Genomic DNA, 18063 nt, shown 5'->3' with positions numbered 1-18063 from the left:
AATAATGTTTACTTCTGTTTGTATGTGATCATGAAAAGGTCAGACACACATTTTATATTTATTTACAAGTATATTTATGTTTTAGAACCAACCAGTTTTGCTCTTTGGGCGACCGCAGGGTGATGGTGAAATCCGAATAACCACGCTGGACAAGCACACAAAACAAGAAAGGTGAGGAGAGGAGAGTACAGTGCACTTTCAAAATGAGTAGTTGCTGTCACAGGAATGATTGCACCTTAAGGCAGTTATTCTAGGATGGGATGGAGGTGGGCAGGCAAGGGGACCGGCCAGGCAGTGGTCCCTTATGTTTTATAATCTATGCTTTATGGAATTCCTAGCTTTCCAGTCTTTTCCCTTTGAGTTCCCTGTGAAAATAAGATAGGTGAAAATACGCCTTCCAATTTTGAAATGCCACCAGACAATTACCACAAAACCATGATGACTTTAGAGAGAGAGGGAGAGAGACTCATTTAAAAATTAACTGAAAATAATGAAAAGCACCCTAAGAAGGAAGGTCAAGTGGGGACTACCTAGCTATATTTTTACATAGGGAAGTTTTTGGCAGAATCCTTGAGTATCTTCAGTAATCCTCCATTATGGTAGATGACAGTCAGACTGATGGTTTCTGGTGGTTTCCTGGAACCTTGCAGAAGAGAGAGTCTGCCAGCAGGGGGCAGCATCAGCTCTTGCTTCTACCTTGACAGTCTGATTCCACAGGTAGCTCTCAGGAGCCACACTTTTGACTTTGAGGATGAGGGAAGTGTTTGAGTACTGTGAATGTGTCATTGTCACAATCATTGGTTAAGAATATGCGTGTTAATCACTGAGAGTTTTAAAAAGCACAAATACATTGCGGCTGGATGATGTTAGAAAGTTCATTTCCTCCCCCAATTAGCATTGCTTTTATTAAGGGGAGAAAAAAAGAAAAAAAGAAATATTAACCCAGAAACTTAACCATCACTTTCCGGTGTTTGCAGTTTTCTTTTACACCCAAGCTGTGCCTAAGGTGACCCATTAAATTGTGACACTCAACAAAAGGAGTGAAAGCACAGGCTCTAAAGTTAGCCTGGGTGTGATCTTACTCTGTACCAGAGCTGAGTATGACCTTTGGCAATTTGCACACATCCCCCAGCATGGCTTTGCCTTGCTGAGGAGGACAGCAGTTCCCACCTGAGTGGGGACCCTGAGAATTTATTTTATGTCTTGTGTGTGGAAGGGATGAATAGTTCTCAAGGCTTTTGACTAGTTGCTTTTAAGGTGGTAGATCTACTGCCCTGATCATGAATATTTTTTTCTGAGATTTTAGCTTTTAAAAGAGATCAGTTATTTCTGAGTAGCTTTATGGCCTGTCTCAATGAGTATTTTCAATAACTGCAGTTTATGTATTGCTTTTCTTCTGATTCCTCCCTCTCTTTTTGTTAAAATGAGGGGAGTTGGGGTGGAGTGGCATCATTTTTCCATTAGTGTGTTGGAGGCCTGTGACATGTCTGTGAGCCCACAGTCATTGTATTCCCTGGGTAGGCCTTCCTGTTGTCCTTAATGCAAGAGAAGAATGCTTGCTTGGTGTAATGATATCCTTCCAGGAAAAAGAAAAAAAAAAATACATGAGCTCCCAAACCATTTCTGTCAGTCAACCGCCCTGTCTCTCTTTTACAGGCATATCTTCTTATTCGATTTGGCAGTGATCGTGTGTAAGAGGAAAGGGGATAACTATGAGATGAAAGAAATAATAGATCTGCAGCAGTACAAGATAGCCAACAATCCCACCACTGATAAAGAAAATAAAAAGGTGACCTTCTGGGACATTACTATCAGTAATTTATGTAGAAGCTTGAATATTCAAATGTAGCCATCCCATCTCTTGGTGTCTAAACCACTCCCTCTACAACAGCTGCCTAAATGTGCAGATTCTCACGACCTTTATACAAAAATGGCTTAGTGTCTGCAAATAACCCATGCATGTCTTCCTGTGTAATTTAAAACATTTCTACGTTCTTTCTAATACCTAACACAACACTTAAATTCCTGTAAGCAGCTGTTGGACCACATTGTTTAGCAGTAACGGCAAGGGGAAAAGTCTGCATGGGTTGAGTACAGATGTATTTGAGTAGTATCTGAATACAGAACTTACAGCTCTGGAGTCAGATGTACATTAGTTCATCTTACCAATACTTACTGGTTCAGGCATTTAGTTTTCAGAGATTGATTTGGTACAGGCTCCTGTGAGTTACGACTGGATCATGACAGAGTTGATCCAATCATTTTTAATTCCTAAGATCAGTATGGTAACAATTTTCTCATCAATATGAAGTTGGTTACAGTCAGTATTGATGTTGACAGAATTATAAGATTTTTCTGTGGAGGGTTAGGTACTGCAATAAATTTAGAATTTTTTTTAACAAATGATAATTATTAACTTGAAGAATATTCACTTTCACAGTGGTCTTATGGCTTCTACCTCATCCACACCCAAGGACAAAACGGGTTAGAATTTTATTGCAAAACAAAAGATTTAAAGAAAAAATGGCTGGAACAGTTTGAAATGGCTTTGTAAGTATTTCCACTTTAAGAATTTATTTATGTCTATAGCATGCATGTGTACAAAAATGTGGTTGATGTGGGAGGGATGGTTGGAAGTTGACATTGGGGCACTTTCTTGGTGTCTGCCTCTTATGTTTTGAGACAGAGTCTCAGTTGGACCCAGGACTCACTGTTTTGGCTAGACTTGCTGGCCACCTTGCCTCTGGGATCCCCTCTCTCTGCCTCTCAAGCTCTGAGATTAAAGGCCAGCTGACACCCCTACCCAGCTTTTCCTTGGGTGCCAAGGATTTACACTTGGGCATTATGCTTGGCTGGCAAGTGCTTTCCATAGTGAGCCATCTCCCCAGCCTCCATTGCTACTTTTAAGAACTCTTTGTATCTACTATTTAAATCACCGGTGAGTCACAGCAGCTGTTCTCTGCTAGCTGGTGGCTGCCAGCATTTATGTAGAGGCTCTGAGCATAGGTCCTGGCAGACCAGCTGGTCATCTGGTCTCCAAGGACAGCAATGTTGGTGAATTTCTTCAAAAGAAAGAAAGAGGGAGCTCAAACCTTCCCTTTCACTTTCTTCTCCTAGGAGTGTTTTCAGTCTTTACCTTTTAGCCCCTCAAGAAATTTAATTATAAGGACAAAGTTTTCCTGTAATTACTATGTTTTAATATATATCATTAAATTAAATAGAAAACCCACACATATGCGTGTGTGCACATCCTTTGCTTCAAATATAAAGACTGATGTCTTCCCTCTGTTTCAAACTTACTTATTGCTTGAATCCTTGCTGAATTTCTTGTATATTCAACTAATGCTTAGGGACTGGGTTTCTTTCTATATTCTTTCACTTTCTTAAGGAGGATGCTCAACAAAGATGTGAAAAGTACCCAGACCTGGTTCAAAAGAAATGACACACCGAGCTGTAACTGCCAAGAACATTTTAAGAAATGCTTGTGTTAATTCAAAATTTGAGTTGAAATTAGGATGGTTTTTGAAGCTCTGAAGAAAAATATTTTATTGTTTTATTGTGTGTGTGTGTGTGCGCGCGCACACACACACACACACACACACACACACACACACACACACACACACATCCACAGCATGTCTGTGGAGGAAAGAGAGAGGATTTCCAGGAGTAGATTTTGTCCTACCACGAGGGCTCTGGGGATGGCACTCAGGTCATCCACTTTGGTATGAAGAACGTTTACTTGCTGAATCATCTTGCTGAGTTAAGACTGTCTTATATTTTGAAAGATAAGATTATATGGATATTTCTTTTTTAAAAAAATTAAGCTTAAAATAAGACTGAGTTCTGCTATAATCACAGCTGTAGCTGGCCACAGTCTTGATAAGTCGTTTGTTCTCTGAAAGCTGCAGTCCCTGCATCTGTAGAATGGGGATACCGATGTTTAGTGAATTGAAAATACTATCCTAGCAGTGTACCAGCCAGTAGCTGCAATGTAAGCCATATGGTGTTTATTGATCAAAGGGTAATATCTATTATTACTGCTGCTAGTAATAGTATTTTATGTTTAATTATTCTAATATGCTATGAGCACAAAAGTAACATTTTCTGATATAGTAGTATAGTTCTTATACTTGGTCATTGATTATAATATTTAAGTACAGAATATTAGTGATATTAAAGGTCACTTTAACATGGTTCCTTTATTATGAGTTGTATTTACTTTGGGCACAGGTGGTAAGTGGGAAATATTGGTCCAGTCTGTGATCCTGAATGGTTACCCTCATATACCCTGTGCTCTTTCAGCGAGACACCTGGAGTTACATGGTTAAAATCAGAACAATAAGATGCTGGGGATAGTAAGTGTATCCAGAGGCAGAGTGGACCTCAAGCTTTTGGTCTTGTGGAAATATGGAAGACTAGAATTTTCTGATGCTCTTCTTGGGCTGTAGAGTCTTTGTCTGAGTGAAGGTGTTTCTCCTGGGGAGGGCAGCAAAGTGACTTATCCCAGAGGAGGCTGGCTCCAAGGACTACATGAGAGACATATCAGTGACCATTTTGTTCATTTTTTTTTTTTTTAGTTGAATAGCTCATCATTGCTATAAGTGATGAAATACATGCTTTTCCTCTCTCTTGTAAAGGAGTCTGCAGTAGGAAGAGGCTATCTGGTAGGGTGGCTTCTCCAAAGATCAGCTGTCCTTCAGATTCGTGTTCTCTTTTGCTATCTTCAGTGTTTGTCTTCTGTCTTCAGTGTTGGTCACCTTAAAGTATAGAATAGCTACTAGAATTTCAGCTACAAAACCTACATGGTAGGTGGCAGAAGGTGATCCCTCACTTTTAATGAACCTTTAGCAGCATGTATTTTTCTTAAATCAAGCCAGAACTTAGTCATGTGACTACACATGACAAGGAATGTTGAGATTATCATTCCTGATCCAAGTGGGTTTTTGTCTGGGTTTCAATCAAGGTTCTCTTGCTGTGTAAGACTCGGGTGGGTGGGGGCATGGCTTATTAGATGCAGGCACCTGGCAGTCACAGTTTATAAGGTACAGAGGTGTGTACGTAGGCTTCAATTATTCACAGGCCCTCAGGGAACCTGGCTTTATACACACTTGGATCCTTTTGAAGCACCCTAGTAATATAATGAAGTATGAGTGGGAGTCATATTTGTATTTTGGAGTTCTGTTGAATGTTTAGGAGAAGTGAAAAGTGGGCATGCTTTTCTGCAAAATTACTCAGAGTTGGAACTGAGGGTGTCTATAAGCAAAGCTAATAATGTGTAGGGCAAAATAAAACCAGGATTTCGTTAAGATATCAAGCTACCTTATTATTTACTCCCCCCATCTTTCTGAAGCTAGTTATACCAGGAGGCCCTGATAGCCATGCTGCTAGCTTTCTAAGAAAGCTTGTTCTTCATGAAGCAGAATTATCTGGATAAATCCTGATGTTTAAGATTTTGCTCAAGGGTCAGATTTTTCTGTTTTGTCTATTAACTCAAATCATTATGCTTTTTTAACTCATGGAAAATAAAGAAAGCCAAAAGCATTAGTAAAACTCATGGAAAATAAAGAAAGCCAAAAGCCATGTCTTATAACAATGAGAAAAATGCAGCAAGCCCACTGCATTTCTGTAGGTCAGCTCTTGCTAGTGTCCTTAGCCTCAGCCTGAGTCTTATAAGCCTTCCTGGGACTCCCTGGACTGTGGCCTAGGGAGCATTGAAAAAGACCATGGTGGCATTGGTCAGTGGAATTGCTGTTTTAAGACAGATGAAATGCTTGCTAGTTCTATTTACAGAAGACAACAATTCTGTTTTAGGATGCCTAGAGTATTTCTTTTTATTGTTGTTTGTAATAATTGCAGATACTTTTTAAGGCATTTAAATCCTGTTCTCAATTTGGAACATTACAGAAAAAGGCAGCAGGTGCCTGGGCACCCATAAACAATGAGGGTGTACTGAAAGGAAGTCAGCTCCCAAAGGTGACATGAATCCCAGCCTCTGTCTTTCCCAAGCACACCCCCATCCTTGCTCGGCAGCATGTTGTCTGACCTTGTTTGGCCATAACCGCTTTCAGTATTTAGAATATGCAGTGAACCACAGTGGAACTTGGCAACCTCCTTAAGAAAGGCTGAGCTGAGAGAGATAATAGTGACCTACTTGGACAGGGAAGGAGGAAGGAGCTTTCTCTCTTTTTCCCTAGAAAAAAGGGTGGTATTGGAGGTTGTGGAAGACACTGTGGAGCTAAATGATGCTTAAGAACTGCAGTGCTGGGAATTCTCCCAAAGTATCCGCTTAAATGCTTAAGAGGCTGTTTGGTTGGGAGGCATTGCTTGTTTTTGTCTATTCCAAAAATGATTTTTGTTGCTGTTTGTCTCCATTTGGTCATATGAGAAATAGGACAAGTGTTTGTATTTAATTAGCTGGTTTTCTTTGGACAGGAACACTTACAGTAAATACAAGGGATTTGAGAAGATAATGATAGCCTCCCAGAAAAAGTTTAAATCCCTTGTATTTATTTACTGTGTTTTTACGAACTATCTGATTGGTTTTAAATGAATAAACATTGCACTCATTTTCCAGCTTAGGAAATTAGTAATCACAGGGCTATGTCATCAATACCGAACAATGCTGAACAGCAACATCCTACAGAGTTTGATAGTGCACAAGGTTATCTTTATCCATGAAGGTGTTAAATATCCAACTGTATTCAGATATTGTTGTTTAAAATGGATAATTTTCTATTGCTTTATTTTGCTTGTTTTTATTGTAAACAGTACACTGGGATGATTCACATAAGTTAAAAACAATCTTATTTTACATACTAATTCCAGTTCCCTTCTCTCTTTCCAGTCATGTCTTTCATCAATGTCCCCTGTGCCAATTTTACTCTGGATGTATGGTCCTCAAGTAGTCATGTACAATAGTTCCTGCCTGGAGAAGTGTTTGCATTTGTTTGGTGGCTGGTTCTAGATTCCACAGGTCTTGGCTATAAATGTTACTATGTTTACTCCTGACCTCTATGCCAAATGAATGATTCTATTTCCCCAAATATTTCCTCACAATTTAATGTATTTTACTAAACAAGGAATCTCCACACAGTGTTTGTGGCTTTCCTGCCATTCAGTAATCACCCTTCTGTTAAGGAGAATCTATCACTTGTCTTTTCAGTTTAGCTTATATCTTAATCTCCTGTAAAGGAAGGATTCTTGCTTATTGAGATAGATGCCACATTGACCAACACTGTTAGAGCTGACAGAGGCAGATAAAGAATGTCTCATTGTTCTGGAGATGGGTCTGGAGGTTTAGGTTTTGGTGTGAGTGATACTATGGAGTTAGTTATGAGGTCTAAGACGGTTGGGAATGGTATCAGGAGATGCATGGCTATGAACTATTAAATACATTCCCTTTGGTGTTTTTTGAAATGCTGAAAGTGAAATTTCTTTTGTACTGTTTTTGGCTGCTGTTTTTGTACATTTACAGTTCCAAGACTGATCTGCCCCAGGCATTTGATCTTTGTGCCTGTCTGTCTATTTATGGCTGCTTCCTTCACTGGACTGTGAACACTGTGGGGGCAGGCAGTGATCTCATTAGTGTTATTCACATCCACAATCTCTCTTAGCATATCACCTTGCACATAATAAGTAATTAAATTTTTTGTAAGTTCAAAATTTTACAACAACTAATGAAAGTGAAAAACAAAGACCCAATGGGCTATAGAATTCTAGTATATAATAAACTCTCAACAGCCCATGGCTAAAGAGACTATATATATATATATATATATATATATATATATATATATATATATATGTTTGTGTGTGTGTGGGTGTGTGTGTGTGTGTATTACTTTTTTCTTTTACACATCGATCCCAGTTTCCTCTCTCTCCCTTCCTCCCCCCCCCCATGCACCCTGACCCTCCTTCCACCCAATTAACTCCACCCACTCTACAGGGAGGGTGATGCCTTCCAGGAGGAATCATCAAAATTTGTCAAGTCATTTGGAGTAAGGTCTAGGCCCTCTCTCCTGTCTCTAGGCTAAAGGAATATCCCTCCATGGGGAATGTGCTCCCAAGTCCTTTTGTGCACCAGGGATACATCCTGGTTCCACTGTCAGAGGTCTGCCCAGGCCTTCTAACTGAGACCCATGTTCAGGGTGTCTGATTCGATCCAATGCTGGTTTTCCAGCTATCAGTCTGGGGGTCCATGAGCTCCTCCCTGTTCAGGTCAGATGTCTCTGTGGGTTTCTGTAGCCTGGTCTTGACTCTTTTTCTTATCACTCCTCCCTCTCTGCAGTTGGATTCCAGGAGTTCTGCTCGGAGTTTAGCTGTGGGTGTCTGCTTCTGTTCCCATCAGCTACTAGATGAGGGCGCTATGATAAGTTAGTTATCAATCTCATTATCAGGGAAGGGCATATAAGGTATCCTTTCCACTGTTACTCAGATTGTTAGTTGGGGTCATCCTTGTAAGTCTCTGGACATTTCTCTAGAGTCAGTTTTCTCTTCAAACCTATAATGGCTCCCTCTATTATGGTCTCTCCTTTATTCGTTCTAGTCTGTCCCCCCCAACTCAATCTTCTTGGTCCCACATGTTCTCCTCTCCTCCCCTTCTCTTTCTCCTAACTCCCTGTCCATTCACCGACACCCCCCCCAACTCCCAATTTGCTCAGGAGATCTTGGTCTTTTCCCCTTCTGCGAGGGACTTTGTATAAATCTGAATCTAAAGAGACTTCTGTAGTGTTGTAAGAAGGTATCTACTGTTGATTCTTCATCAGACAGCATTGATTTATTTTTGTAACTTGGGAAGTTGGTGCCACTCTGTCTTATGTCGTTATTAGCTTTCAAATATGACATTGAGGTTTTCCTAAGGTATTTTTATGGATAGGTGGCCTGATATTAGATAGGCACCTTTGTGGCAGTCTGAGTAAATGCTTTGGTAAATGTAAGGAACAAAGCAGGATGGATAATTTTCACATTATCCAGCCTGTCTTTTAAGTAGCATTGATCTCATCCTCACATGAGCTAAAAATTGTAGAAATAATTTGCAGCTTAGCTACGTGCAGCTTCTTTGTCCCTGGGAGATTTAAGCAGATATTCACCCAAATTGTATTCTGGAGCTAGGATGCTCAGAGGCCTTGGCTTCCTCATATCTGTCTCCCCTTCATATCCCTGACTTCTGGAGGCACTTGACTCCACCTACCCCCGCCCTCAATCTGTCAAATTCAGAAGAAAAGCTTTACCTGTGTTCTATTATTCACATATAGTCAATGTGGTTTAAATTATGTGTTCTGACAGTGTCACAGGGGAGACTCAAGTCCTGTCCCTATCCTTTCCACTGCTCAGTAGGTTTTCTTAATACCCTAGTCTACACCTGGTATAATCAATCTGTCAACTCCCTCTAAGGCCAATACTGCTCTCCTCATCCTTTCTGGGGGGAGTCTCCACCAACTAATCCACAAAGAGCACCTCTCTACCCATCCTGAGATTAGAATGTAAACACAATGTCATGTGTTCCTTCAGTTCCAAAGACAATTCTGGAAACTGCAAAAGAAGTTGATCATTGTTATTGCTTGGTAAAAGACCCATACTTGTGATAGCAGATGCACATATCATTTTTACAGGCACTATTTCAGATTTCTAGGTTTTACTTGGTGGCAGGCACAGTCCTACAGGAAATACCTAAAAGGAAAGGAGCACAGAGGCCAGACTGAAATGCTACCCTAGAAAATTCATTTGTTCAATAGGAGTGACTGATAGTGATAATGTGGAGAATGAGAAGGGAGATTGTAGAGCTGAGGAGCCTCATTTTAACAAGGTAAAACTGACTCTGTTTATACTTTTTCTCAATTGGACTTGCCTCCCTATACTTACAAATAGCTCTGCAAAATATTTCTACAGCCTGATTATCCAGGAGTTCCTCTGCTGCCTTTTCTTCTTCCCGTGCCTCCTTTCTTCATCATTATCTTCATTGGGGGGGGGTTGGGCTGTTTGAATATTCTCAAATATGTTCTGTATATGTTCTGACAACAAATTTTAGCTTTTAGATCAGGGAGAGTGAACCTTTGGTAGGAAGCCAGAGAATAAATATGTGGTATCTCTTCAGAATCATTGGATTTTTATCAATGTCAAATACTAATGCAACAACAGGTAACATAGAAATGAATGATGGTGTGTTCCAGAAAAATGGCTGGATATCTGCTCCTTAAACTGTACTTACTGATTCTTGTCTAGAGAACAAGAACAAGAGAACAAAAAGCCTTGGGAGTGCAGTATATATGTGGGTCAGAAGTCTCTCTCAGGTATCATGGATCAAGATTAGGGCCAAACATTTGTAGAACTTTGTGGTTTTGTTGTTGTTATTTGCTTATATCATCTAGTAGCCATGATCTAGCTTCAGAATGCTCTCCATTCCACCAAAATGAAAACAAACCTTAATGAATTGTCCATATTTGGCAATATTTTTACTGCCCAATTGAACAGCATAACTGACTGCTCAAATGGTTGAGGGTACCTGTTTTCTTAGAAACAAGAATAAGGTTGAACCTCATAGAGTCTAGCTAGACACAATAACTTAGTGAGCTTTTATCTGAATACTAGCCAGAGAAGACCAACAAGAGAAGATTTTAATTGGTGATGATCTTTATGCTACTAAAGCATTGTTTTCCCAGCTTGAATGCATTGTGCCTATTGTTTATCTTGAAATGTTCTCTAGGGAATTTACAGATGGAAAATTAGAAAGTACAGAGGACACTGGTTCTGTAACATTGACTAAAGAATGAGCCTCTTTGGGTAATCTGTGTGTATGGATGGCGGAAAGGGTGACATTTTGACTGTGATGGTGCCTGCTTTGGTCTCTTCTGGATATCCAAAGCTTGTCAGTATCTTCCTGAGAACTGTTAGGCTTACTGTAATAATAGGCCAAAATACCTACTTTTAAGCTATCTCCATTTTTAATCTGTCTGCATTTATATGTTGGTTAGTTTGATCTGTTAACTTGTACAACACAGAATCACCTATAATGTGTCTTAGTGAGGAATTATCTAGAAGAGTTGAGCCTTTGTGTGAGGATTATCTTGATTATTGATGTAGGATGATCCAGCCCACTGTGGGTAGCACTATGTCCTAGGCTGTACCCTGGATGAAGAGAAAACAACAAGCAAGAATTATTGTGTGTATTGCTCTCTCTTCTTGACTTCATCTTGAAAGTTGATGTGACTGGCTTCTTGAGTTCCTGCTTTTGCTTTCTGAAATTGATTTGGCTGTAACCTAGAATTGTAAGTCAAATAAACACTTCCTTCCCTACATTGCTTTTGGTCAGGATATTTTGTCACAGCAACATCAATAAAAAGATTATATATATATATATATATATATATATAATATATATATATTTCTAGTTCCTTACCCTAACTCTAACCCTAACCCTAACCCTAACCCTAACCCTAGTCCTAGCCCTAGCCCTAGCCCTAGCCCTAGCCCTAACCCTTTTTCTATCACCTGAAAAGTCACGGGCCTGTGAGATGGCTCAACTGGTAAAGATACTTACTACTAAGCCTAACAACATGAGAAACTTGAGAATTGATCCCCTGGACCTATATTGTGAAAGGAGAGAACCAGTCCCCAGCAAGTTCTTCCCTGATAGCTACAGACACATGCTTGCACATGTACATGCTTACACACAAACCCACACAGTGGATGAATAAATGTAATAAAAATAAAACTTAGAAGGCTATAATGACCAGTTTTAGGATGAAGAGTTTGTTTACAGGTGTGGAATTCAGGTTGGCATGATTTGCTGCCCCTGTGTGGTGCTGAGTCTCACAGAGATGACCTATTCACATTAATCTCCCATGCTAAATCCAGTTCAACTTCCCTAAATCTAATGTATTGTTTAAAACTAGGGAATAATGCTACCAGTCATAAAAAGAAGCGAGACAGGACGACACTCAGAACAATCTCAGCCATCATAAAGTGGAACCTTTTAATATTTTTCTTCATCCATAAACATGGAAAAATAGTTTATCCATGAAAAACCATTAGCAAATTTTCAGCAGTGCTCTGGTTCTGTTTCTTTTTGGTGGGGATCAGCTTTTCTTTCTCTGGTTGCAGAGTCACAGGCAGGGGAAAAAGTAAAGGATTCCTATCAAAGTTCCATCAGCAAATAAGCAATACTCTGGTTAATATTAAATGAAAATAACATTATTAAGCAGAATTAGCATTGGTTCCCTGAGCTTTTGTAACAGCACTTTGATTTGCTGATTCTTTTCCCAGTAATGAATGATCAGGGTACAATCAGGAGAGGTTCACCTGTACACTGTGGTGACTGTGCTGTCTCCAGCTTGTCTGAGACTAGCACAAAGCATGAGTGTGTTTTGGAATTGTTTGTTGTACTTGGCATGTTTTCTGAGAGGAAAGCAGCATATTTGTCACTTAGTGAATTTGCCAGTATTAAGTAAGATTTATCCAGTAAAGTCTCAATCAAACAGCAACGTTTGGAGCACAAAAAGTGAGATCTTGATTCTTACAACACAAATAAAGGTACATTCAGAAATTGTGGAAGCAGGAAGGACTTTGTTTCTTTATGTCTATGATGTAGTAGGGTAAGTTCAGTCTGTATAGAGTGATTGGAAGGTTGTATTTGAAAAACCTTCTAAATATCAGTGTGTACTGTACATCTCTCATCATTAGTTTGTCATGTATTTTGAGAATCACATGCTTCCTCAGCAGACATTATAGGACCAGGGAATTTTCACGGTTAATTCTCTCTAATAGAATTCATGTGGTAACCATGTGCTATAAATTTCACATCCACGGATACTATTTTCATGTCAATATGATAATGTGACTACAAAAGAGTGGTGAATTGCAAAGTCCATGCGATGGCTTACTCCTCCTGCTATCTTGATCTAGCGGGAATGGCTCTGGAAGTGTCAATATAGAAAAAAGACCTATGTGTGTGATGACACATATTAAGTTATCAGCCCACTGGGCGTATTAAAAAAAAAGCATGGAAGATTTTTACTTTTCAAATAATTGCATACTGTGCATCTTTGCAAGTTTAGCATGTACTTGATTGCCCTGTGTGATAAAGTTCCTGATGGAAATTTTTGCTTCATCTTTGGTCAGTTATGGTGGAAAATGTTTCTTTATAAGGTGCCAATGGCTCTCTACTCAAGTATAACTTTTTATATTCATAATTCTTGTTTTGAGACAAGATTTTGAGAGAAGGTCTCATGCAGCCCTGGTTAGTCTCGAACTTGCCAAGGATGACTTGGACTCCTGATCTTTCTGTCTCTACCTCCAAAGTGCTGGAATTCCAGGTTTTTACCACTACATCTGGTTAGTGGCCCTTCTTGAGTCCAAGAAGAATGCTTCTAACTGTCCCTTAGATGACTGCCTTTAGGATATTTAAGGGTAGACATATTTCTAAGTCTGTACTTAATATACATTTTCTTTTTATAGGAAAAGAAAACCTAATTTGAAGCTTTCCTTTACTACTCCAAATAAATGCTAAGTGAGATAAAAGGAAAACATTCATGAATTGTTTAATTTCTGTCCATGTCCACTATTATGGACAGGTTCCAAGGAATGCTAGATGCTATTATTGCAGTAAATTGTAGACTTGATAAAGTTGAGATGTTTATGGACCAATTTTGGGATTCCTGGTTGAACTTTGCACAGCATTGTATTATCTTGATTCTTAGTGTGTTAGGAAGGATTCAGATTTTAAATCTTCATGGTAGAGTATTTAGACTCAAGTAGCATATAGTGATAATTCCTTGCTATTATACAGAGCTTTAAATATCTAAAGTGTTTTGGGATAATACCTCATTTGATACTTAAGGAATCCTGCAAGGTAGCAGGGAAAGTATTAGACCTTAAAAAAATCAGAAAATAGAGAAAAGATTAAGTATTTTGCTCATGGCTTTTATTTCTTTCCCCAGTTAACAAATGACAGAGGCTGAGCTTAATGTCAGTCTAGGCATTTTCTGATCTCCAAGTGTCCCTTAGTTATAGCAAGATACCTACCACTGTTATCCATGGAAGAAAGTTGCTGTGGATTTTTTTCATAAGTGCAAGGTGCTCTTGAGTGATATATTTATACACTAGATCAACAATAATATTTAGAATTTAAATATGTTGACTTCTTAGTGTTTTTTAAAAACCTATTTGGTGTTTTTTTTTTTAAAAAGAATCAAACAATAGGTAACATTATGCATATGAACAATAATTTTAAAGATGATTTTAGCTTCCAGGAATTTCCTTAGAGCAAGGGAAATGACATATTAACTTGTAAGTTAATTCAGATCATGATTTTGAGTTGCTGTATCTGAGCCTAATAAGAATTGTAATTATTTTTGTTTTGATGGTGTTTTTATTCTTCCACTTTTTTCAGTGATAAAATTTTAGTCTTTGAGTAAAGAAATTGGGAAGGAAAATCCCAATGGTTTGAGAATAAAGCCTGACCACTTATCAGGGTGGATGAAGATGAGTCACTTAGGTGACACTAGGGTTTTACCACACATATTCATTATGGGAGGAACAGCATGATGTACCCTTATTCACCTTAAGTATAAACCTGGAACTAAATGTTGAACAGGCTTTCCTTTTCTGGGGAGAACTTGACTGGATATGGGTATCCCAGCTGTCTGTCTGACCCTCTTTTTCACTTGTTTGAATAGTAGCATCTCTTCCAACCATCTTCCTCTGGGAAAATACTGGAGCTGAGACACTTACATTATCTACTTCTGAAGTGACTAAATATTCCAGGTATTGATGCTCTGTGATTCCTTAGTCCTTGTATTTTCTATATCTTTACAATTACACCACCTCTTTCTGTATAAAACGGCCAGTTCTTTGAATAAATGAAGACACAAACAGCCTATAAACAGCTTGACAACCTGAGTTGAATCCCCAGAACCCAAAGTGGAAAGAGAGAACTGACTCCCAGAAGTTACACTCTCACCTCCAATCCTGTGCATTAAAATATGTGTTCAAATACACGCACAATATGATAAAGAAAATTGGATAAAAACAATAATGTGGAGAATAATCAGGGAAGGCACTGAGGTCAAACTTTGTTTTCCCACAATGTGCATCTTCACATGAACTTACACATACAACACACACACACACACACACACACACACACACACACACACACACACACACACTAAACCTACAGTTTCTACCTCCTAATGTCAAACTTTGGAGTTTCTGTATTTTGTGTCTTTTCCTTGCCTAACAAGAACATCTGTAAGAAAGTTGCCTGATTTGCTTGCATCCACTGAAGATAATTTTTGTGGCCTTTGACTGATGAGGCATTGGTCAGGATCAACTTAGGGCTCTGTACTCTGATAGTGCATTAATAATATATATACACTAAAATTTCTTCCCAGAGAATATTTGAGCTTTGACATATTGAACAGTAGCATTTTAAATTAAATCTGCTGCTGTTGGTATGTAAAAAAAAAAAACCTGGATAGCTTAGAAACAGTGTTTTATATATTATAAAACAAAACTGAGGTCATATATAATTTACTAAGATAAAATATACCCAGCCTGTTTAATTGTGGTAGGGACTTGAATTGAGTTTTTCAATTATCACAACCTCAATGTCTTTCAGAGAAAGAAAAAAACAATAAACTCCAGGGCTTTGATTTGGTAGGAAAAAAAATAGAACATAAAGTAATCTAACGGATACTTTTCATACTAAGAGGGGTAGTAATAAAAAATTATGGATCCACCTGAATTCTTCAAATAAGTAGGGCATCAAGATTAAAGAGATCCTTCAGACAATAATGACTACTTAATTGGGTTCCAATCTGCATTATCACTTCTTATCTTGAAGATAATCTTCTATTTGGGTATATTAAACCAAGCATTCCTTCTTTCTCAGGAAAGAATTCCTTCTCGCCACTGCATTAGTGCAAGTTGGTACATAGTCTTGTTAAATATTTTCTCAGGGTGGAAGAGGGGACATAGTACATATTTTCACACACATATAGGAGAATCTTGAAGAAATTTCTCTAGGGAAATGTAATCCAAGTCCCAGGTTTGGAACACAGAGTTCAGGAGGATTTGCGATTTGCAATTTCTTCTTACCCCTGCTGCTTTGTAGTTTGTTCATTAACAGTGTGTGTGTGTGTTTTGTTTGTTTGTTTGTTTTGCTTTGTTTTTTCCTGATAAGCCTCCATCTTAAACGATCTCAGACTTAGTTCTCATTCAGACTCAGGGCAGGTTCATCTGAAGAACAGCTTCCCCAGAGGTACACAATATCAAATAGTAGATACCAGTCCTTTACTCCATAGATTCCCTTCTCCCCTCAGGCTAGCTTGTGCTTCAAAGTACCATTTCCTTAGAGTATGGTCTTCCTTTTCCTCTATATCCCTGTCAGGAAAATTTCCCAGTCCCAGCCTGAAAACCAATGGATGAGTGCACAGGAGTAAGACTCAGCTTCGGAGTATTTAGTAACAGTGCCCATTACCCACCAACTATTTGACATCCACACTGGGCTTGCTGTAGACAGTGCAGACCAACATTCAGCAGGGTATTGCTGACCCCAGAATACTTGGCTATAGCTTGAAACATTCTAATGGCCAAGGAAAATGAAATCTAAAGTGAATTAAAACTTTAATTAAATTGCTTGTGTGTTTAATTACATAATGCATCGCACAGTCACAAGTTTCAATTCCTTATTCAATTATAATGAAACACCCCTTCAATTGAGTTTGTTTTGGGGTTTAAAAACAACTCTAAAATTGTATTGATGCTTTCAGAGAATCCTTTGTCTTATAAAATTTCACCCTAAGAAATGGAGTGTTTTAGTATTAAGTTTGTATTGACTCTTGATATTGACATGAATCTAGATGTGCAAAACCCACAAAGGCTAAATCCCAAGGGCTTATGTTTAATTTAAAATATGGCTAGCTGGCCATTGTGAACAGATCTGATAGCTTGACAATCTGAAAATAGGACTGGTTGGGGAAATGATCAAATATTAATTTTAAATGTTTATTAGTAGACTGTTTGCCATTGGTTTTTAAATTCATTTGGAAAGTGAGGATTCACAGTTATCTAAAATTTTCAATAAACCCCATTTCATAAAGGTGTTCGGAGGTTAAATGCCTAATGATTAATTTATGCATAGGTAATGTTCTTAATAATTTTTAGTAAAGGTAAGGCAGCTGAGGATAATGTTAGAGATGAATAGTAATGAGACCTGAAAAACTCCAAGATTTAAATGTGGAGCTCATGTTCATTAGCCTAGAAATGGAATAGGAAACTGGATAGAAAAGAGGTTTTAAATAGTGGAGTTTAAAGAGTATTGGATGAGGAGAAAGAAAAAGTTAAGGAAAGATGTGGCCATAGGACTGGTGTCTGAAATTCACTCATTCATCACCTAAAAAATGATGAAAATTATTTGTGACCTATCTTTATCCTCCGTGGCAAGAGAAAGTGGTGGGGAATATAGAAGTTAATTGGGGCATAAAAATAATACTGTAATTTTATTTTTAGCTTCTACCTAGAAATTGCTGTGTGCTTCTCTAGGTTTGGTGTTCTGATTTATTTTGGAAATACAGTGGCTGGTTGCTATTCACTGTGTGTAACAGAGGGTATTTAAACATATCTATGAACATGGACATACTGAACAGTTTCTATTTAACAGTTAATCATTATTGTAAACTTGACTGGACTTAGAATCACCTAGGAACTACACCCTGCCTATGTCTAGGAGTACTTTTTTTCAGAAACATTTAACTGAGGAGAAAAGGGTTTACCCAGAATGTGGGCAGCACCATTGCTAAGGGCTGTGGTTCCAGACTGAATAAGAAGGAAAACATGAGGCAAAATTAACACTTATTATCTCTTTCTGATTCTTAACTGTGGTCACAACGTGTCTAGCTGCCTCCTACTTGTGTTGCCATCGCCTCTCCTCCATGATGGACTATGCCACCATATTGTGAGCTTAAATAAACCCTCTTCTCTTAAGTTGCTTGTAGTTGGGCATTTTGCCATGGCAGTAAGAAAAGTAACTAGTACAGGTCTGTTTGTTAAAGCTTTCATATC

General features: G+C 38.5%; 1 protein-coding gene across 3 annotated transcripts in view; it reads left to right on the top strand.

The window, feature by feature from the left end:
• Vav3 (vav guanine nucleotide exchange factor 3) overlaps window positions 1-18063 on the top strand; it is a 328799-nt gene that overhangs the window by 175248 nt on the left and 135488 nt on the right. For all 3 annotated transcript variants that reach the window (XM_051177693.1, XM_051177692.1, XM_051177691.1), the window contains exons 13-15: window positions 86-171; window positions 1657-1789; window positions 2441-2550. In XM_051177693.1, coding sequence (XP_051033650.1) covers window positions 86-171; window positions 1657-1789; window positions 2441-2550 — 329 coding nt within the window. The remainder of the gene's footprint in view (window positions 1-85; window positions 172-1656; window positions 1790-2440; window positions 2551-18063) is intronic.

Source organism: Phodopus roborovskii, unplaced genomic scaffold (assembly GCF_943737965.1).
Source record: "Phodopus roborovskii unplaced genomic scaffold, PHOROB, whole genome shotgun sequence".
Classification (NCBI taxonomy): domain Eukaryota; kingdom Metazoa; phylum Chordata; class Mammalia; order Rodentia; family Cricetidae; genus Phodopus; species Phodopus roborovskii.
The sequence above is the reverse complement of the archived record's forward strand: the minus strand, read 5'-3'. Positions and strand labels throughout refer to the sequence as shown.